The 16648-nt window shown below is 43.8% G+C and overlaps 1 protein-coding gene across 18 annotated transcripts in view; it reads left to right on the forward strand.

Moving 5' to 3' along the window:
* MAP7D3 (MAP7 domain containing 3) overlaps positions 1-16648 on the forward strand; it is a 116581-nt gene that overhangs the window by 23287 nt on the left and 76646 nt on the right. For all 18 annotated transcript variants that reach the window (XM_077285288.1, XM_077285290.1, XM_077285292.1 and 15 more), the window contains exons 2-5: positions 1854-1952; positions 2034-2114; positions 12769-12932; positions 14261-14366. In XM_077285288.1, the coding sequence (XP_077141403.1) occupies positions 1854-1952; positions 2034-2114; positions 12769-12932; positions 14261-14366 (450 nt within the window). The remainder of the gene's footprint in view (positions 1-1853; positions 1953-2033; positions 2115-12768; positions 12933-14260; positions 14367-16648) is intronic.

Consider the following 16648-nt stretch of genomic DNA (forward strand, 5'->3'; position numbering starts at 1 on the left):
TGCGAGGAATGAGAAGGAGCTGACCAAGTAGTGGACGTCTTTAACTTGTGTCTGATGAGGGCAGCTAGATCTTATTAAGACTAATTCACAAAGCATTGGTTTTATGTGAGACTACAGGGTAGGTTAAACAACTTGACAGCTTTAGGATTGTCCACTTTATGATCATTTCCTTAATATGCTTTAAACATCGGTATAAAGGCCCCGATGTGTAGAAGTCTGTGGCACCTGCTAATTTCATCAGCCAGCCATCTATTGTGCATGGCTCCTCCCAATTGTCCTTTGTCACATTATGGTGGTGGGTCTTAGGCTCGGGCGGATGACTCTGGAAGCCGCTCTCTCCTAGAGAACACAGGGACGCTCAGCTAAGTGCGAGTCAGGAGAAAGCTGTCAGCCAAACTATGGCTCAGCTGACCACTACATAATGTGTATCACCAGCTCGTCACTTCCTCCTATCATGTTAGTAATAGATCGGTCCTGCTGTACTTTCCAACCATACATTGCATTCCTGTAACGTTTCGCTATACATCCAGTGTTTCCGTGTAATGTGTGAGGCTTTATATAGTGGCCTTGTTCTTGGCTCTGCAGATGGGAATTTCTATATATAAGGGGCTCTTTGTGGCTATTCTGCTGCCTGGGCAGACTTTTGTCATTTGCTCTCATAGACTAAATGGTCTTTTTGTTTGCCTTGTTTGTAAAGATATCCCAGTAGTATTAGAAGACATTTACTGATTGTGGTGTCGTTCTGATGGGACAGATGCTGTGATGAAGGAGCTCAATCATTAGTATCTGGCTGGCAGTATACTGCGCTGTGTCCTGTGTGCCCAGTAAAATCTATGTTCAGATTAATTTTACTTTATCGGGCTATGAAAAGACTCACTGCGGATGCCAGCTAACCTTAAAGGGAACTTACCGCCTATTAAAAAATGATCTTGTCTACTGAGCTCAGAGATTGGCTGCAGCGTTTATTTGCACTGTTGACATGTCACCACTGCAGCAAGAACACCAAGACCCAAGCAGCGGCTGTGGGGTCCGCTCTGGGCAGGACAGGATGTGTAATTCCCCTGTTTATTATTTTAGGCATTTTACAGCATTTGGGGTCCACTTTCTGAAAGTGAAAAACCCTTTAAAGCAATTTAGCAGACTAGGAGCTATTGCATGTTGCTAAAAAAGTGTACGTTCACTTTAAAGTGGTGAAAAATCACTGAGCTGTGCCATCACTTTATGACCATGGAGGCCTGACCACATCACTTAGGTCTCATTTAACACCCTTTTTGCAAATGTGTCCCTATTTTGGCCACTATAATGAGCATGTCTTCTATCCGTGAAAATTCATGGACTTGTTATGACCAGCATACTTCTGTAAGGCCCTGTTTACACTGGGTTTCTGCAGTGCTTACTTGGGTGCTGCTTCAATCCCCCTAAGAACAGGATTCAGACGAACCCCTGACTGGTCCATAGACTTCAATGACACAATCTGTTTTTTGTTTTTGTTTGTTTTCTTCTTTTGAAAGTGTCCTTCGTTTCACACAGGCAGAGAACTGTAGGGCTTCTGTGCCCATCTGAACAGACACTTTAAAAAAAACAAACACACAAACGAAGTTCAGATGGACTCTGATGCAGTCTATGGCCCATTTTTCGGGGGATTCAGGCAGAACCCCCAAACCTGAAGAAAGGCAGCGTGAACAGACCTGGTCATTAAGGGTTGTAGCATTTGGTCAGACCCGTGTTGACTATTAACATAAAATCCCAATCATACAGACTTTGCTGGTCACTAGCAGTGATACCTTTCATTGTCACACATGTAGTTGGTGTATTCCCTAATGTCAGCTTTGTGTTCTTTTGTTTTTGTGTAGTGGCCGCAGCACAAGCCATAGCTGATGAGCGCAGAAGCCAGACTGCATCCAGCCCCGTCCCTGCTCCGTCATCAGTCAGTGTAAAGACTACTAAGCCAGGTAATCTTTATTTCCGGTAACAGGTTTGTGAGACCCTGCCGTTCTGCAGTGAAGTGATGGCTCACGTCTATCTTTTTATAGTAATTGATGGCTCAGCTTTAAGAACGGATGAGAGACAAAGATTAGCTCGGGAGCGCAGAGAAGAGAGAGAGAGGCTAAATGGTAAGCTCAGAGTCTTTGTCATGTGCGAATGTATTAACTTGGTAACACAATGCTCCGTACATCCTAAGGGCGCATTTACATTTAACAAATTTGCAGCATTAAATGACCGCCTGTCGATTACCTGGTTTACATGGGCCGACCCCACTTTAGATGTGCATTGCGCTATCTGAAATAGATCATTCACTGCGCTTAACCCCTTCATGACCCAGCCTATTTTGACCTTAATGACCTGGCCGTTTTTTGCTATTCTGACCAGTGTCCCTTTATGAGGTAATAACTCTGTAACGCTTCAACCGATCCTAGCAATTCTGAGATTGTTTTTTCGTGACATATTGGGCTTCATGTTAGTGGTAAATTCAGGTCGATAATTTTTGCGTTTATTTGTGAAAAAAATGGAAATTTGGCAAAAATTTTGAAAATTTCGCAATTTTCAAATTTTGAATTTTTATTGTTAAACGAGAGAGTTATGTGACAGAAAATAGTTAATAAATAACATTTCCCACATCTTTACTTTACATCAGCACAATTTTGGAAACAAAATTTATTTTTGCTAGGAAGTTATAAGGGTTAAAATTTGACCAGCGATTTCTCATTTTTACAATGAAATTTACAAAACCATTTTTTTTTTAGGGACCACCTCACATTTGAAGTCAGTTTGAGGGGTCTATATGGCTGAAAATACCCAAAAGTGACACCATTCTAAAAACTGCACCCCTCAAGGTGCTCAAAACCACATTCAAGAAGTTTATTAACCCTTCAGGTGCTTCACAGCAGCAGAAGCAACATGGAAGGAAAAAATGAACATTTAACTTTTTAGTCACAAAAATGATCTTTTAGCAACAATTTTTTTATTTTCCCAAGGCTAAAAGGATAAACTGGACCCCAAAAGTTATTGTACAATTTGTCCTGAGTACACCGAAACCCCATATGTGGGGGGGAACCACTGTTTGGGCGCACGACAGGGCTCGGAAGGGAAGGAGCGCCATTTGAATTTTTCAATGAAAAATTGGCTCCAATCTTTAGCGGACACCATGTCGCGTTTGGAGAGCCCCTGTGTGCCTAAACATTGTAGCTCCCCACAAGTGACCCCATTTTGGAAACTAAACCCCCGAAGGAGCTTATCTAGATGCATAATGAGCACTTTGAACCCCCAGGTGCTTCACAAATTGATCTGTAAAAATGAAAAAGTACTTTTTTTTCACTAAAAATTTCTTTTAGCCTCAAGTTTTTCATTTTCACATGGGCAACAGGATAAAAGGGATCCTAAAATGTGTTGGGCAATTTCTCCTGAGTACGCTGATACCTCATATGTGGGGGTAAACCACTGTTTGTGCACACAGCAAGGCTCGGAAGGGAAGGAGCGCCATTTGACTTTTGAATGAAAAGTTGGCTCCAATCTTTAGCGGACACCATGTCGCGTTTGGAGAGCCCCTGTGTGCCTAAACAGTAGAAACCCCTCACAAGTGACCCCATTTTGGAAACTAGACCCCCCAAGGAACTTATCTAGATGTGTGGTGAGCACTTTAAACCCCCAAGTGCTTCACAGAAGTTTATAACGCAGAGCCATGCAAATAAAAAATCATTTTTCTTTCCTCAAAAATTATTTTTTAGCCCGCAATTTTTTATTTTCACAAGGGTAACAGAAGAAATTGGACCCCAATAGTTGTTGTCCAGTTTGTTCTGAGTACGCTGATACCCCATATGTGGGGGCGAACCACTGTTTGGGCACACCTCAGGGCTCGGAAGGGAAGTAGTGACGTTTTGAAATGCAGACTTTGATGGAATGGTCTGCGGGCGTCACGTTGCGTTTGCAGAGCCCCTGATGTGCCTAAACAGTAGAAATCCCCCCACAAGTGACGCCATTTTGAGCCGTGAAAATAAAAAATCTTTTTTTTTTTCCACAAAAATAAGTTTTTAGCCCCCCATTTTTTTATTTTCCCAAGGGTAACAGGAGAAATTAGACCCCCAAAGTTGTTGTGCAATTTTTCCTGAGTACGGCGATAACCCATATGTTTGGGTAAACCACTGTTTGGGCTCACGTTGGGGCTCGGAAGGGAGGGAGCACTATTTGACTTTTTGAACGCAAGATTACAAGTAAAGCGCACTGCGTTTTACCTGCTGATTTACCACAGATTTCCAGTGTTTTTTGTGTGGATTTCACCTGCGGATTCCTATTGAGGAACAGGTGTAAAACGCTGCGGAATCTGCACAAAGAATTGAGTGCAGAAAATACAACGTAGCGTTTCCGCGTGGTATTTTTTTTCGCACCATGGGCATAGCGGATTTGGTTTTCCATAAGTTTACATGGTACTGTAAACGTGATGGAAAACTGCTACGAATCCGCAGCGGCCAATCCGCTGCGGATCCACAGCCAAATCCGCACAGTATGCACATAGCCTAATTCTAACCCTAATTCTATCCCTAACCCTAAGGCTTCTTTCACACTAGCGTCGGTACGGGGCCGTCGCCATGCGTCGGCCTGACGTACCGACGCACGTTGTGAAATAAATGCGGGGGCAGCGGATGCAGTTTTTCAACGCATCCGCTGCCCCATTGTAATGTCCGGGGAGGAGGGGGCGGAGTTTCGGCCGCGCATGCGCGGTCGAAAATGGCGGAAACAACGCGCAAAAAAAGTTACATGTAACGTTTTTTTGTGCCGACAGTCCGCCAAAACACGACGCAACCATCGCACGACGTGTTGCACTCCGTCACAATGCGTCGCTAATGCAATTCTATAGAGAAAAAACGCATCCTGCGGGCAACTTAGCAGGATGCGTTTTTTCTCCAAAACGACTCATTGCGACCGCCGTCACACAACGCTAGTGTGAAAGTAGCCTAACCCTAGCCCTAACCCTAGTTCTAACAATAACCCTAACCCTAGTTCTAACAATAACCCTAGCCCTAAGCCTAGTTCTAACAATAACCCTAACCCTACTTCTAACAATAACCCTAACCCTAGTGGAAAAATAAAAGTAAATATTTTTTCTTTATTTTATTATTGTCCCTACCTATGGGGGTGATAAAGGGGGGGGGGGGTTATTTATTATTTTTTTTTATTTTGATCGCTGTGATAGGTTCTATCACAGCGATCAAAATGTACCTGGAACGAATCTGCCCGCCGGCAGATTCGGCGGGCGCACTGCGCATGCGCCTGCCATTTTGGAAGATGGCGGCGCCCATGGAGCAGATGGACGGACGCCGGGAGGGACACGTCGGTAAGTATGAGGGGGGGGGGGGAGATCGGACTGTGGGGGGAGCGGACAGGAGTACGGAGGGAGAGGAGGACAGCCGATGACAGGACGGAGGACGGTGGGGACGAGATCGGTGGCGGGGGGCAGATCGCGATCTCCAGCCATGGCTGATGCTATTGCAGCATCGGCCATGGCTGGATTGTAATATTTCACCAATTTTCATTGCGGGGGGCCTGGGCTCAAGTACCACTCCCCCTGTCCCTGCAGGTCGGGTGAAATTACAGTTAACCCTTTTCACCCGACCTGCAGGAGCGCGATCCGACCATGACGCATATGCTGTGTCACAGATCGGATTGGCACAGGTTTTCATGACGCATACGCTGCGTCAAAGGTCGGGAATGGATTAAAGGGAAGGTGCCATCAAAAAAATTTTTTTTCCAGCGATTGAAAAAATGTAAAAAACTAATGTTTACATTTTCTTAAAAAATATTATCATTTGTTTATAATTAAGTAAAATATGAAAAATAATTTTACAAGGTTTGGCAATTCCACTTTTAAACACTAGGGGGAGCAGCTAATGAAATTTGACAAAGACCTAGTGTACAACTAGCTCACATTACTGCACTGCAGTAATTAATTTATGGGCGGAGTCTGCTGACGTGTGTGATGTCACTCCTCTTCTCCCCTTCTGGGTGTTTGCTAAGGGATAAGAGAGGTTGATATTCAGGAACCCAGTGAGCAGCCATTTTGTTGGTGACTGCAGAGTTATACTGACAAGTAGACAGTCACCGAGGATGGCAGGCAGCAAGGATTCTGGGAGATATATGGTGGAGTGAGCAGGGTGACAGCAGCACAGAGTATTTCAGGAGAGCAGTGTGCTGGTCTATGGGGGGGGCACCATGTTCAGTGCGCGGAGCAGCCAGGGATTGTACATAGAGCGCTGTCTTTTATACACATGGATGGACCGTCTGCTTGTCTGCTCCTCAGAAATCCAGGAAACATTTCTGCGGATTGATGACCTGTTCTGATCCAGACTTTGCATGCAGACCCCATTCCCCTCCTCAGATCCTGTCTTCTCCATCCTGTCCTGGCAATGTGTGAAAGCGAGACGACAGGCGCAGTACGGGGTGACGCTGGGGGGGAAATGTAGCCATATAGTAATGATAAAAATGAGACCCCTCTCTTCAGCTGCCTCACCAGCCCTCCCCTGACTGCACCTAACTGGAGGTCATGCTGCCCCCTCTATTACCCCAGACCCTTGTGAAGCTGCTCAACCAGAACAACCCTAGAATGGGTCCACTTTATGAAGATAATACTGCCATAGTGTTCTCACATAATACCTCCATATATATCACACATAATACTGTCCTATAGTTCTCACATAATACCATCATATAGATTGCAAATAATGACACCATAGTGTTCTCACATAATACCGCCATATAGATCACACATAATACCGCCATACAGATCACACATAATATCGCCATATAGATCACTCATAATACTGCCATATAGAGCACACAATACCGCCATATAGAGCACACATAATACTATCCTATAGTTCTCACATAATACCATCATATAGATCGCAAATAACGACGCCATAGTGTTCTCACATAATACCGACATATAGAGCACACATACCGCCATATAGCAAAAACGTAGAAAAAAGTGGGCACTCACCATCTGCTAATGTTCAATCTTTATTGTGCCACATGCCAATTGCAGAAATTGCACTGAGAAACGTGATATAAAAAGACGACGGCCGTTTCGCGCTGCTGCGCTTCCACGGGTCTTGATGCAGAGTGTGAGTGGGAGGATTCTATATAGCGGAAACTGCCGCCAGGTAGACGCCCACTCACCTGCATCATCACAATCCTACTAATCTAATAAAATAAAAACATGAAATTATTTAAAAACAATGTGAGAATGAGTACTTTACACAAATATGAAATCTTGAACATAAACTGTGCAACCAACATTATATAATATTGCCAAATCTCCATTCTAAATATACCGACATATCTAGTCTCGTTTAACCCCAAGGGTCCTGTAGCATTAACCCTCATGATCCACTTCCCCTCTCTTCTGAGAAGTAATTTATTATGATCTCCACCCCAAAGGGCCCACCGTGCACGGAACCTCCCCCGGGTGTACCTTTGTGTCTATACTGGATGAAGTTGCAAACGACTTATACAGGTGAATTTTTCTTACAGCCTTAAACAAATCAATCTTAAACTCGACAATGTCAAATTTTTCTGGTAAACAGTAATTTAACCCTTTCGATAAAAGTGACTACTGTGCCGTATTACTGCAAACTAATACATATCAGCGGTTAGAAAATGACCCTACAAATAAATATAAAAATGATTTACGCTCCTTGTTGAGAACACAAGTGGAGATACGAACTTTATCTAAAAAACAGGCAGAAAAATTACTTCTTGAGTTCCCTCAAAAACCCATTTGGTACCACGTCCCAAAAGTCCACAAGTCAATAACAGAGCCACCTGGCCGTCCTATAGTGTCGGGAATAGGCTCTATAATGGAGCCTTTGTCACGCTATTTGGACTGGCTACTCCACCCTTTGCTCTCTGATATTCCTTCATACATAAAGGACACAAAACATTTTTTGGAGGTGCTTAGGGGGTTCACATGGCAAGAGGGCTTTAATTTAACATCAATAGATGTAGAGAGTTTGTATACTCGCATACCACAGCAGTTGGCAGTAGAAGCGGTAAAAGATATTTTGTCGTATACCACAACAGATGAGAATACAGTGAGGTTCATTGGTGATGGCATTTCTTTCGTACTAACACACAATGCGTTCCGTTTTGACTCCAGGTGGTACCTTCAAACAGAGGGTACCGCCATGGGAACACCGGTCACATGTACGTTAGCCATCCTGTTTTTGGCGGTTTTTGAAAACCGGTATGTGTATACAGAAAGTAACCCCTTCCTAAAACACATCAAATTATACCTCCGCTTTGTGGACGATGTATTCATAATTTGGGATGGGGATGACCATTCTTTCAACAGTTTTGTTCTTTCAACAGTTTTGTTGAGCATCTAGAGCAGACTAATAACATGAATATGAAGTTCACTTCAGTTTTTGGGGGGTTAAATTTGGAATTTTTGGATGTGAAGGTTAGTGCAGAGGAGGGGAGGTTAAATACAGAAATTTTTCGTAAAATTACAGCTAATAACTCCCTATTGCACTATAGGAGTGCACATCCACATTATATGAAGGATTCCCTCCCCTTCAGCCAGTTTTTAAGGGTTAAACGGGTGAACAGTGATCAAGAAAAATGCAGGCAACAGACACGTGAGTTATATGACAGATTTAGTGCTAGAGGTTACCCCCGGTCAACTTTAGATAAAGCCTTAGTCAGGGCTGATAAATCGGACGTCAAATCCTCACGGGGAGCACATAAAGATAAAACGCAGAAAAGATTTACTTTTAGCTTTACCTTTGGACCCCTAGATGCGGCAATAAGAACAGCAGTCAGGAAGTACTGGCACATTTTAGAAAGAGATCCTGCATTATCTGAACCGGCCAGTAGAGGCCCCTTATTTGCGTGCCGTCGGGGCAAGAATTTAAAAGACATTTTCGTCCATAATAATATCGGCACAACTCGATCTAATTGGCCTCAGGAGGGGACCCCCCAGGGTAATTACAAATGCGGTCACTGCAATTTTTGTGGGTATCACATGATTGACAAACTAATAAGGCTAGGTCCAGTCACCCATAAAGTGCGGCAGTTTATTTCATGCAGGACCACTTATGTGGTTTATGCCTTGTTCTGCCCATGTGGATTTTACTACATTGGTAAAACTATCCAACCGTTGTTTGTGAGGTTCAGAGAACATTTCATTTCGATCAGTACTGGCAAGGGTGTCCCCCGGTTAATTTCACATATGCGTTTACATCACGGAGGGGATGCGTCAGTATTGAGATTTACGGGACTAGAAAGAGTAGCTTTATCTGATCGGGGTGGAGATCATAATAAATTACTTCTGAGAAGAGAGGGGAAGTGGATCATGAGGGTTAATGCTACAGGACCCTTGGGGTTAAACGAGAGACTAGATATGTCTGTATATTTAGAATGGAGATTTGGCAATATTATATAATGTTTGTTGCACAGTTTATGTTCAAGATTTCATATTTGTGTAAAGTACTCATTCTCACATTGTTTTTAAATAATTTCATGTTTTTATTTTATTAGATTAGTAGGATTGTGATGATGCAGGTGAGTGGGCATCTACCTGGCGGCAGTTTCCGCTATATAGTATCCTCCCACTCACACTCTGCATCAAGACCCGTAGAAGCGCAGCAGAGCGAAACCGCCATCGTCTTTTTATATCACGTTTCTCCCTGCAATTTCTGCAATTGGCATGTGGCACAATAAAGATTGAACATTAGCAGATGGTGAGTGCCCACTTTTTTCTACGTTTTTGCTATTTCATGGATTATTTTTCTGTGGCAGCACCCAAGTTCTGCAATTGGCATATACGCTGGATATCTGACATATGCACAGGTGTTTTCACTAGCGGTTGGTGCGGCAACCTGTTTTTCTCTTTGCTTTGATACCGCCATATAGAGCACACATAATACCACCATATAGATCTCACATAATACCGCCAGTGTTCTCACATAATACCGCCATATAGAGCACACATAATACCGCCATATAGATCTCACATAATACTGCCATATAGATCTCACATAATACCGCCATATAGATCTCACATAATACCGCCATATATTTCTCACATAACGATGCCATATAGATCTCACATAATACCACCATATAGATCACACATAACGGGGGAGAGGAGTGCATAGGAGAAGATTAGATACACAGCTCAGCAGTCAGTATCACACAGGACATTATTAGATACACAGTTCAGTCAGTATCATACAGGATAGGATTAGATACATGGCTCAGCCGTCAGTATTACAAAGGATAGCATTAGATACACAGCTCAGCAGTCAATATCACACGGGGAGGATTAGATACACATCTCAGCACAGTATCACACAGGATAGGATTAGATACATGGCTCAGCACAGTATCACACAGGAGAGGATTAGATACATGGCTCAGCAGATAGTGTAACACAGAACAGGATTAGATACACAGCTCAGCACAGTAACACACATGGGAGGAGATAACTGCTCAGAGTCAGCACCACAAAGGATAGGATTAGGCTACTTTCACACTAGCGTCGTGCACTGCACGTCGCTATGCGACGTTGCAGCGCACCGACGCTAGCTGTAAAAGCGCCGCACAACGGTGGCAGCGGATGCAGTTTTCCAACGCATCCGCTGCCCCATTGTGATGTGCGGGGAGGCGGGGGCTTAGTTCCGGCCGCGCATGCGTGGTCGGAAAAGACGCTCACGACGCACCAAAAAACGTTACATGTAATGTTATTTGGTGGCGACGGCCCGACGCAACCATCCGCATGACGGTTGCGACGTGTGGCAATGCGTTGCACTGCGTCGCTAATACAAGTCTATGGAGAAAAAACGCATCCTGCAAGCACTTTTGCAGGATGCGTTTTTTTCTACAAAACGACGCATAGCGACGTGCAGTGCACGACGCTAGTGTGAAAGTAGCCTTCGATTACCTCTCCCCCTCCCCACTGAAACTTACTTCACTGCTCTGCTGCTGAGTCCTTTCTCCCTCCCGTCCTTGGTCTCCTCCTTCTCCTCCTCCTATAACCACAGGGCTCCTGCGATTATACTGGGGAACTGGAGCTCACAGATGCACTGTGAGCTCCAGGAAGATGGCGCCGATCTCCTGCCTCTGCTGTGGTGTGGACGGCTCAGGGGGCGTGGCCAGATCACAGCAGGGAGAAGCACAATGAAAACTATAGGGTCGGATGCCGACCGCAGCCTCCTATGTCCAGGGCTGCCGTATTTGCAGAGTGTAAGGGTCGTGCAGCTACACTTACACTCCTGCAAAGCAAGATGGCGGCGCCCAGTAGCTGAAAAAAAATGAATAATAAAAAAAATGTTAAAGTTAAAAAATGTAAATTTGTATTAAAAATAATTGTTTATATAAACAATCATTTTTAATACAAAAAATAAAATGCGGCACCTTCCCTTTAAGCTGCCTTTGGTCTCCGCAGCGCAGGTCCTACTTGCAACCGCGCTGCCGAGAACGATGAACTTTTGTGCCAACCAAATGATCATTTCACCCAAGGAACAAGAGATTTCCTCATTCTTTGGGCAATTGGCCGCTTGAGCATGAGCAGTTTGTTCCTAGGAACACTCTTTTACAATAAACTTTGCAGAATTTTTGGTTGCATGAATCAGTTTTAGCTGAACTTAGTAATGTGTTTTATTTTTTTTGCAATTAATCAGTGTCTCGCTGCACAATTAGTCACATGTTTTCATCTGAAACTTTGCAGCATTTCAGAGAAAACATACTTTGAAAAGCTGGCCAGGGTCATAGAGAAAGAGCTGACTAGGCTGATCCTGCCCCGGCTATCTTTTTATGAAAAGCCGCAGCGTTTTAGAGTGAAACATACCTGCTTGTAATCTCACCCAATATACACCTGAGTGGAAGTGCCGATACCAAATATGCTTATATTTTATTATTTTTTTTACAGGGAAAATATGTGGTTGATTAAAATTTTTATATTTAAAAAAGCAACAATCATTTTTATAACCTTTTTTTTTTATTTTGTCTTTTTACTTTCAAGTCCCTTAGGGAACTTGATCTTGTGATCGTTTGTTCTATATATTGCGATGCTATTGTATTGCAATATATGGAGAAAATGACATTGTCCTATGAAGCCCAGCCAGATGATGACTACGATGATGTAATGGCGGTCCTTTAGGCCCTCAGCTGTCATGACCTGTCGGCACCACACAAGCTCATGTTGCTGTCAGTGATTGAAAGCGGCATTTAGATCATTGTACAGTAGTGATTGGCGGAAACTCGGATCACTACTACAACAGTCAGATGCCAGCAGTATAACACAGCTGACATATACCGGATACGGTTCGAGCTCCACTCCTGAGCCCTCTGCATGCATGGAGACCGGATGTAGGACAAGCTTTTATGTCGCACATCATAAAAGGGGTTAATGAATAATGTTAATGTTACATATCTCGGTTATCTGCCATCACGATTCCTCCTTCCCCCTCTGAGATTGTTCCCTTATTGCAGACTAAGTTTCTCATGATGCCAATTGCTCCGATCTTGGAGCCTGACAACCTGTCTGCATATGCATGGACTAGACTGGATGTCAGACTGGAGATCACATGACCCAACTTCCTATAATAAAAATAAGGAACTGTATAGATGTAACCGAGGTCCTATGAAATTCATTAAACAATTAAATTATTGATGCTGGGTCAGAATTATATGGGCAAAAATACCTTCTGGCATGATTTACGGCAGTTTCCTCCTGTCTAGATAAGCAGTTTTAGCGAATGTTTTACATTGCAGCTGCCAAAGAAAAAGAATTACTTGAAAAAGAAAAAAAGTCAAAACTTCAATATGAGAAGCAAATGGAGGAAAAGCAGAAGAAATTGGAGGAGCAGAAACTGAAAGATGAGCAGAAGAGAATAGCGGCGGAGGAAAAAAGAAAACAGCGATTACTGGAAGACAAGGTGATATTTCTGGCAGGAACATGTGTGCACAAACAAATGCATAACCCGACCTGCTATCTTAGGAGATCCTCAGCCAGGTGATCAAAATCCTCCAAGCTGCTTATTAGCAGCGAACTACAAGGTACTGATTTGTTAGGCTTAAGGATATATTCACATTTAGCTTTTTGCTGCATTTTTTTCTGCATGAAAGACTCAGATTATGGCCAGAAAAACAGCTGGAATGGACATGGTCAAATTCCAGAATGTTCTGTTCTTTTTTTTGTTTTTTGTTTTTATTCGAGGTTAAACAGGTAAGATAAATATTTCATCTTACAAGAAAACCTTGTGACCAAGAGCCGCATCACAAAAGTGTGACAGTCTGCAGGGACTAGAACTGATTAAACATTGCAAACTAGCAATACCCACTCTGTTCTCATACACAGGCCCCTTTTCGTTAACGTGATGCATGTGAGACACATTAAATACATTTTTCACTTGCAATTACTATGCAGACTAAGTAGGTATTGAAAAATGGCAGTAATTTGTGGTCAGATGCGTGCAGTTTTGATAAATAGGTTTTTGTTGGCTTGGCAACACTGCCGCTGCCGTCAAGCGAGAATACCCCCAGATACAGCAGCTCTTTGTTGGGAAGAGGCTAATGAGAGAGTTTTAATCACCTTTCTAGATAATCTGTGCTGTGTTTATGGCTAAATACACGCTCTTTGTAACATGACTCTAATGCCTTCTACTGTTACACTCAGCCTATAGACACCACAACCTTTCAGTAAGGCACATAGGGGCCATCCATTAAGGTATTTGCGCATAATATACCATAAATAGCTATTTTTTTGTGCAACTCGGGCGTTCTGTAAAAATATTGGATCTTTTGAGTTTTTCACACTAGTCCCAGCCAGCTATGCTAATATGGACGGAGCATGGGGGAGACAGGATGTGACTACACCTGCCTGTCGAATTCATGAAATGTTAGATCACTTTAGTGATACAACTTACCCCAGAATTGTTCTCCTGTCCTTGACTAGAGTAGATTTCTGACAGCGGCCCATGCCAGTTGAGAGTTGCATCTAAATCATTAAGTGGTGCATCATACTCTTAAGAGTGGCCTGCGCGACACCAGTCTTTATGTATCGTCCCCATGAATTGAAAAAGCTGCTCTGAAATGGTATTCACATTGTATAAATGGCAGAATGTTAGCACATGCAAGCTAACAAGAGTTTGTTCACTGCTCCCATCAGTCTATGAGCAGAGCTCTTTGTTTTAGAAGTACTTTTTTGATACTGCGGCGCACACTGTGTGTCAACTGAATCAGTGTTTCTGTTTTGTTTTTTTAGGAACGCCGTGAAGCAAATGTTAGGCGAACTCTCGAGCGCAGCAGTCAGTTGGACCAGAGACAGAAACGATGGTCTTGGGGGGGAACAGGAGAAGGAGACAAACAGGGTACTTCTTTTTTTTTTTCTCTAATTAAGGTGATTGAATAACATTGCTTTTTCTTTTGGATTTTTTATTTTTTTTTGCTGCATGATATGTTAGTACTTGGCTCTTCATACTGAAAGTTTTTTTTACAGATCCTTATTCCCCATATAGCTATTACAATTATGACAGGTACCTGACTTTTTGGCTTTTGTTGAGATTGCAGATGATAAAGTATCTTAAAGAAGGATTTTTGGTACTCACCATACTCCTCTTTTTCTTGGAGCCTTTATTAGGAGACTATAGGTGTATGCTGCTGTCACTAGGAGGCTGACATTAGGTAAAAAAGGTTAGATCCTCCCCAGTAGGGTACATCCACCAATTGGCACAAAGTTTGTCAGTTAGTGAAAAAGCAGTAGGAGATGCAACAACAAAATAACTAAACATGCCCAACATAGACACAAACAAGGGAGGGTGCTGTGTCCCCAAATGAAGGCTCCAAGAAAGATTTAACGATGACTACTGAAAATCCTTATTTCTTTATTGCTTCATTGGGAGACATGGGTAACCATGGGACATCCTAAAGCAGTCCCAAGGGATGGAACAAAATATTGTGCTCAAAACTGGTCGAGCAACAGACGATCGCCGCTTGTAGCACCTTTCTACCTAGGCCAGCATCAGCCGAGACTTAGGTATGTACCATGTAGAATCTTGCGAATGTATGAAGGGATGACCAGATAGTGGCCTTGCAAATCTGGGTTGCAGGGACCTGGTGGCGAATGGCTCAGGAAGCCCCCACTGCAAGGGTGCAGTGAGCCCTCACGCAATAGTAGACTTGAAGGCAGGGTGTCCTTTACAACAACCCTGAGAAATGGCAACAAGGCAACAGAACATGTGAAGGATGCTGTCCTTGAGAGGTAGAGACGTAAGGATCTAACTAGGTCCATCTTGTGGAAAGTCCTTTCCAATGGATGGGCAGAAGGAAGCAAAGACAATACCCTCGTTGATATGGAACGGGGATACTACCTTTCGAAGGAATGAAGGAACTGGTCTTAGGAACACTTTGTGCTGGTGCAGGGCATAGAAAGGAGAGCAGCAAGAATGAGCTGCTAATTCTGAGACCCGTCTGATGGAAATGATCACAGACATGAAGGCAAACCTTCTTGGAGAGAAGAGAGAATGCGATGTCCTGAATGGTTTCAATGGGAGATTCCTGAAGAACACTCAGAACTAGGATAAGGTCCCCCAGGTCTACAGGGGGACGATATCGTGGCGCTAGGCGAGCAACTCCCTGAAGGAAGGTCTTAACCTAGGGACAAGAGGCCAAATTCCATTGAAAGAGAATTGAGTCCGGAGACCCGATCCTTGAGGGTACTAAGAGACAAACTGGACTCGATCCCTGATTATAAGAACACCAGGATGGGTGGAAGGGGAAAAAGACATGGGAGCTGTGTGGCTGTTTTCACACCAGCGAAAGAAGGCCTTCCTGGTCTGGTGATAAACATGTGATGACAAGGGTTCCCTTGCCTTGATGACCTGTGTGTATGACCTGGGGCGAGAAATCTGCCTCCCTCAGTACTGCAGCTTCAGCGGCCATGCCATTAAATTTAGAGACAGAGAATTCTGATGGAAGAGGGAACCCTGAGAAAGTAGGTCAGGTTGGTGCGGGAGTTTCCAGGATAGATATGCGAGTAGGTTGACTAACTCTGTGTAGCAGGCTCTTCTGGGCTAGTCTGGAGCCACCAGAATAACTGGAACGCCTTCCACCTTGATCTTCTTGACAAGTCTGGGGATCAGAGGAAGAGGTGGGAAAAGGTACGGAAGTTGGAACTGAGAACATGGAATGACCAGGGTGTTGTTACCGACCGCCAGGGGTATATGAGACATGGCTAAGAAACGAGGGACCTTGTGATTCATCCGAGACACCATCAGATCTACGTCAGCGGTGCCCCACCTCTGACATATCACACGGAGAGGTTGAGTGTCCACTCGTCCGAGGAGAGGCCCCGACGACTTAGGAAATCGGCGGCCTAGTTGTCCGCCTGGAATATGCACAGCTGATATTGCTGGCAGGTGCTGCTCGGCCCAAACTAGAATCCATGAGACCTCTAACATGACAGACTTGCTGCGTGTCCTGCCCTGGTTGTTTATGTAGGCCACGGCCGTGACATTGTTGGATTGCATGTGAGCTGGCCAGCCTGTGGAGAAGAGAGGTAGATGGCTCTGATTTACAGAAAGTTGATGGGAAGAGAGGTTTCCCAAGAGTTCAAATGGCCCTGGACTGTGTGTTGAAGGAAGACCCTCCCCCA

Source organism: Ranitomeya variabilis, chromosome 2, assembly GCF_051348905.1.
Source record: "Ranitomeya variabilis isolate aRanVar5 chromosome 2, aRanVar5.hap1, whole genome shotgun sequence".
Classification (NCBI taxonomy): Eukaryota; Metazoa; Chordata; class Amphibia; order Anura; family Dendrobatidae; genus Ranitomeya; species Ranitomeya variabilis.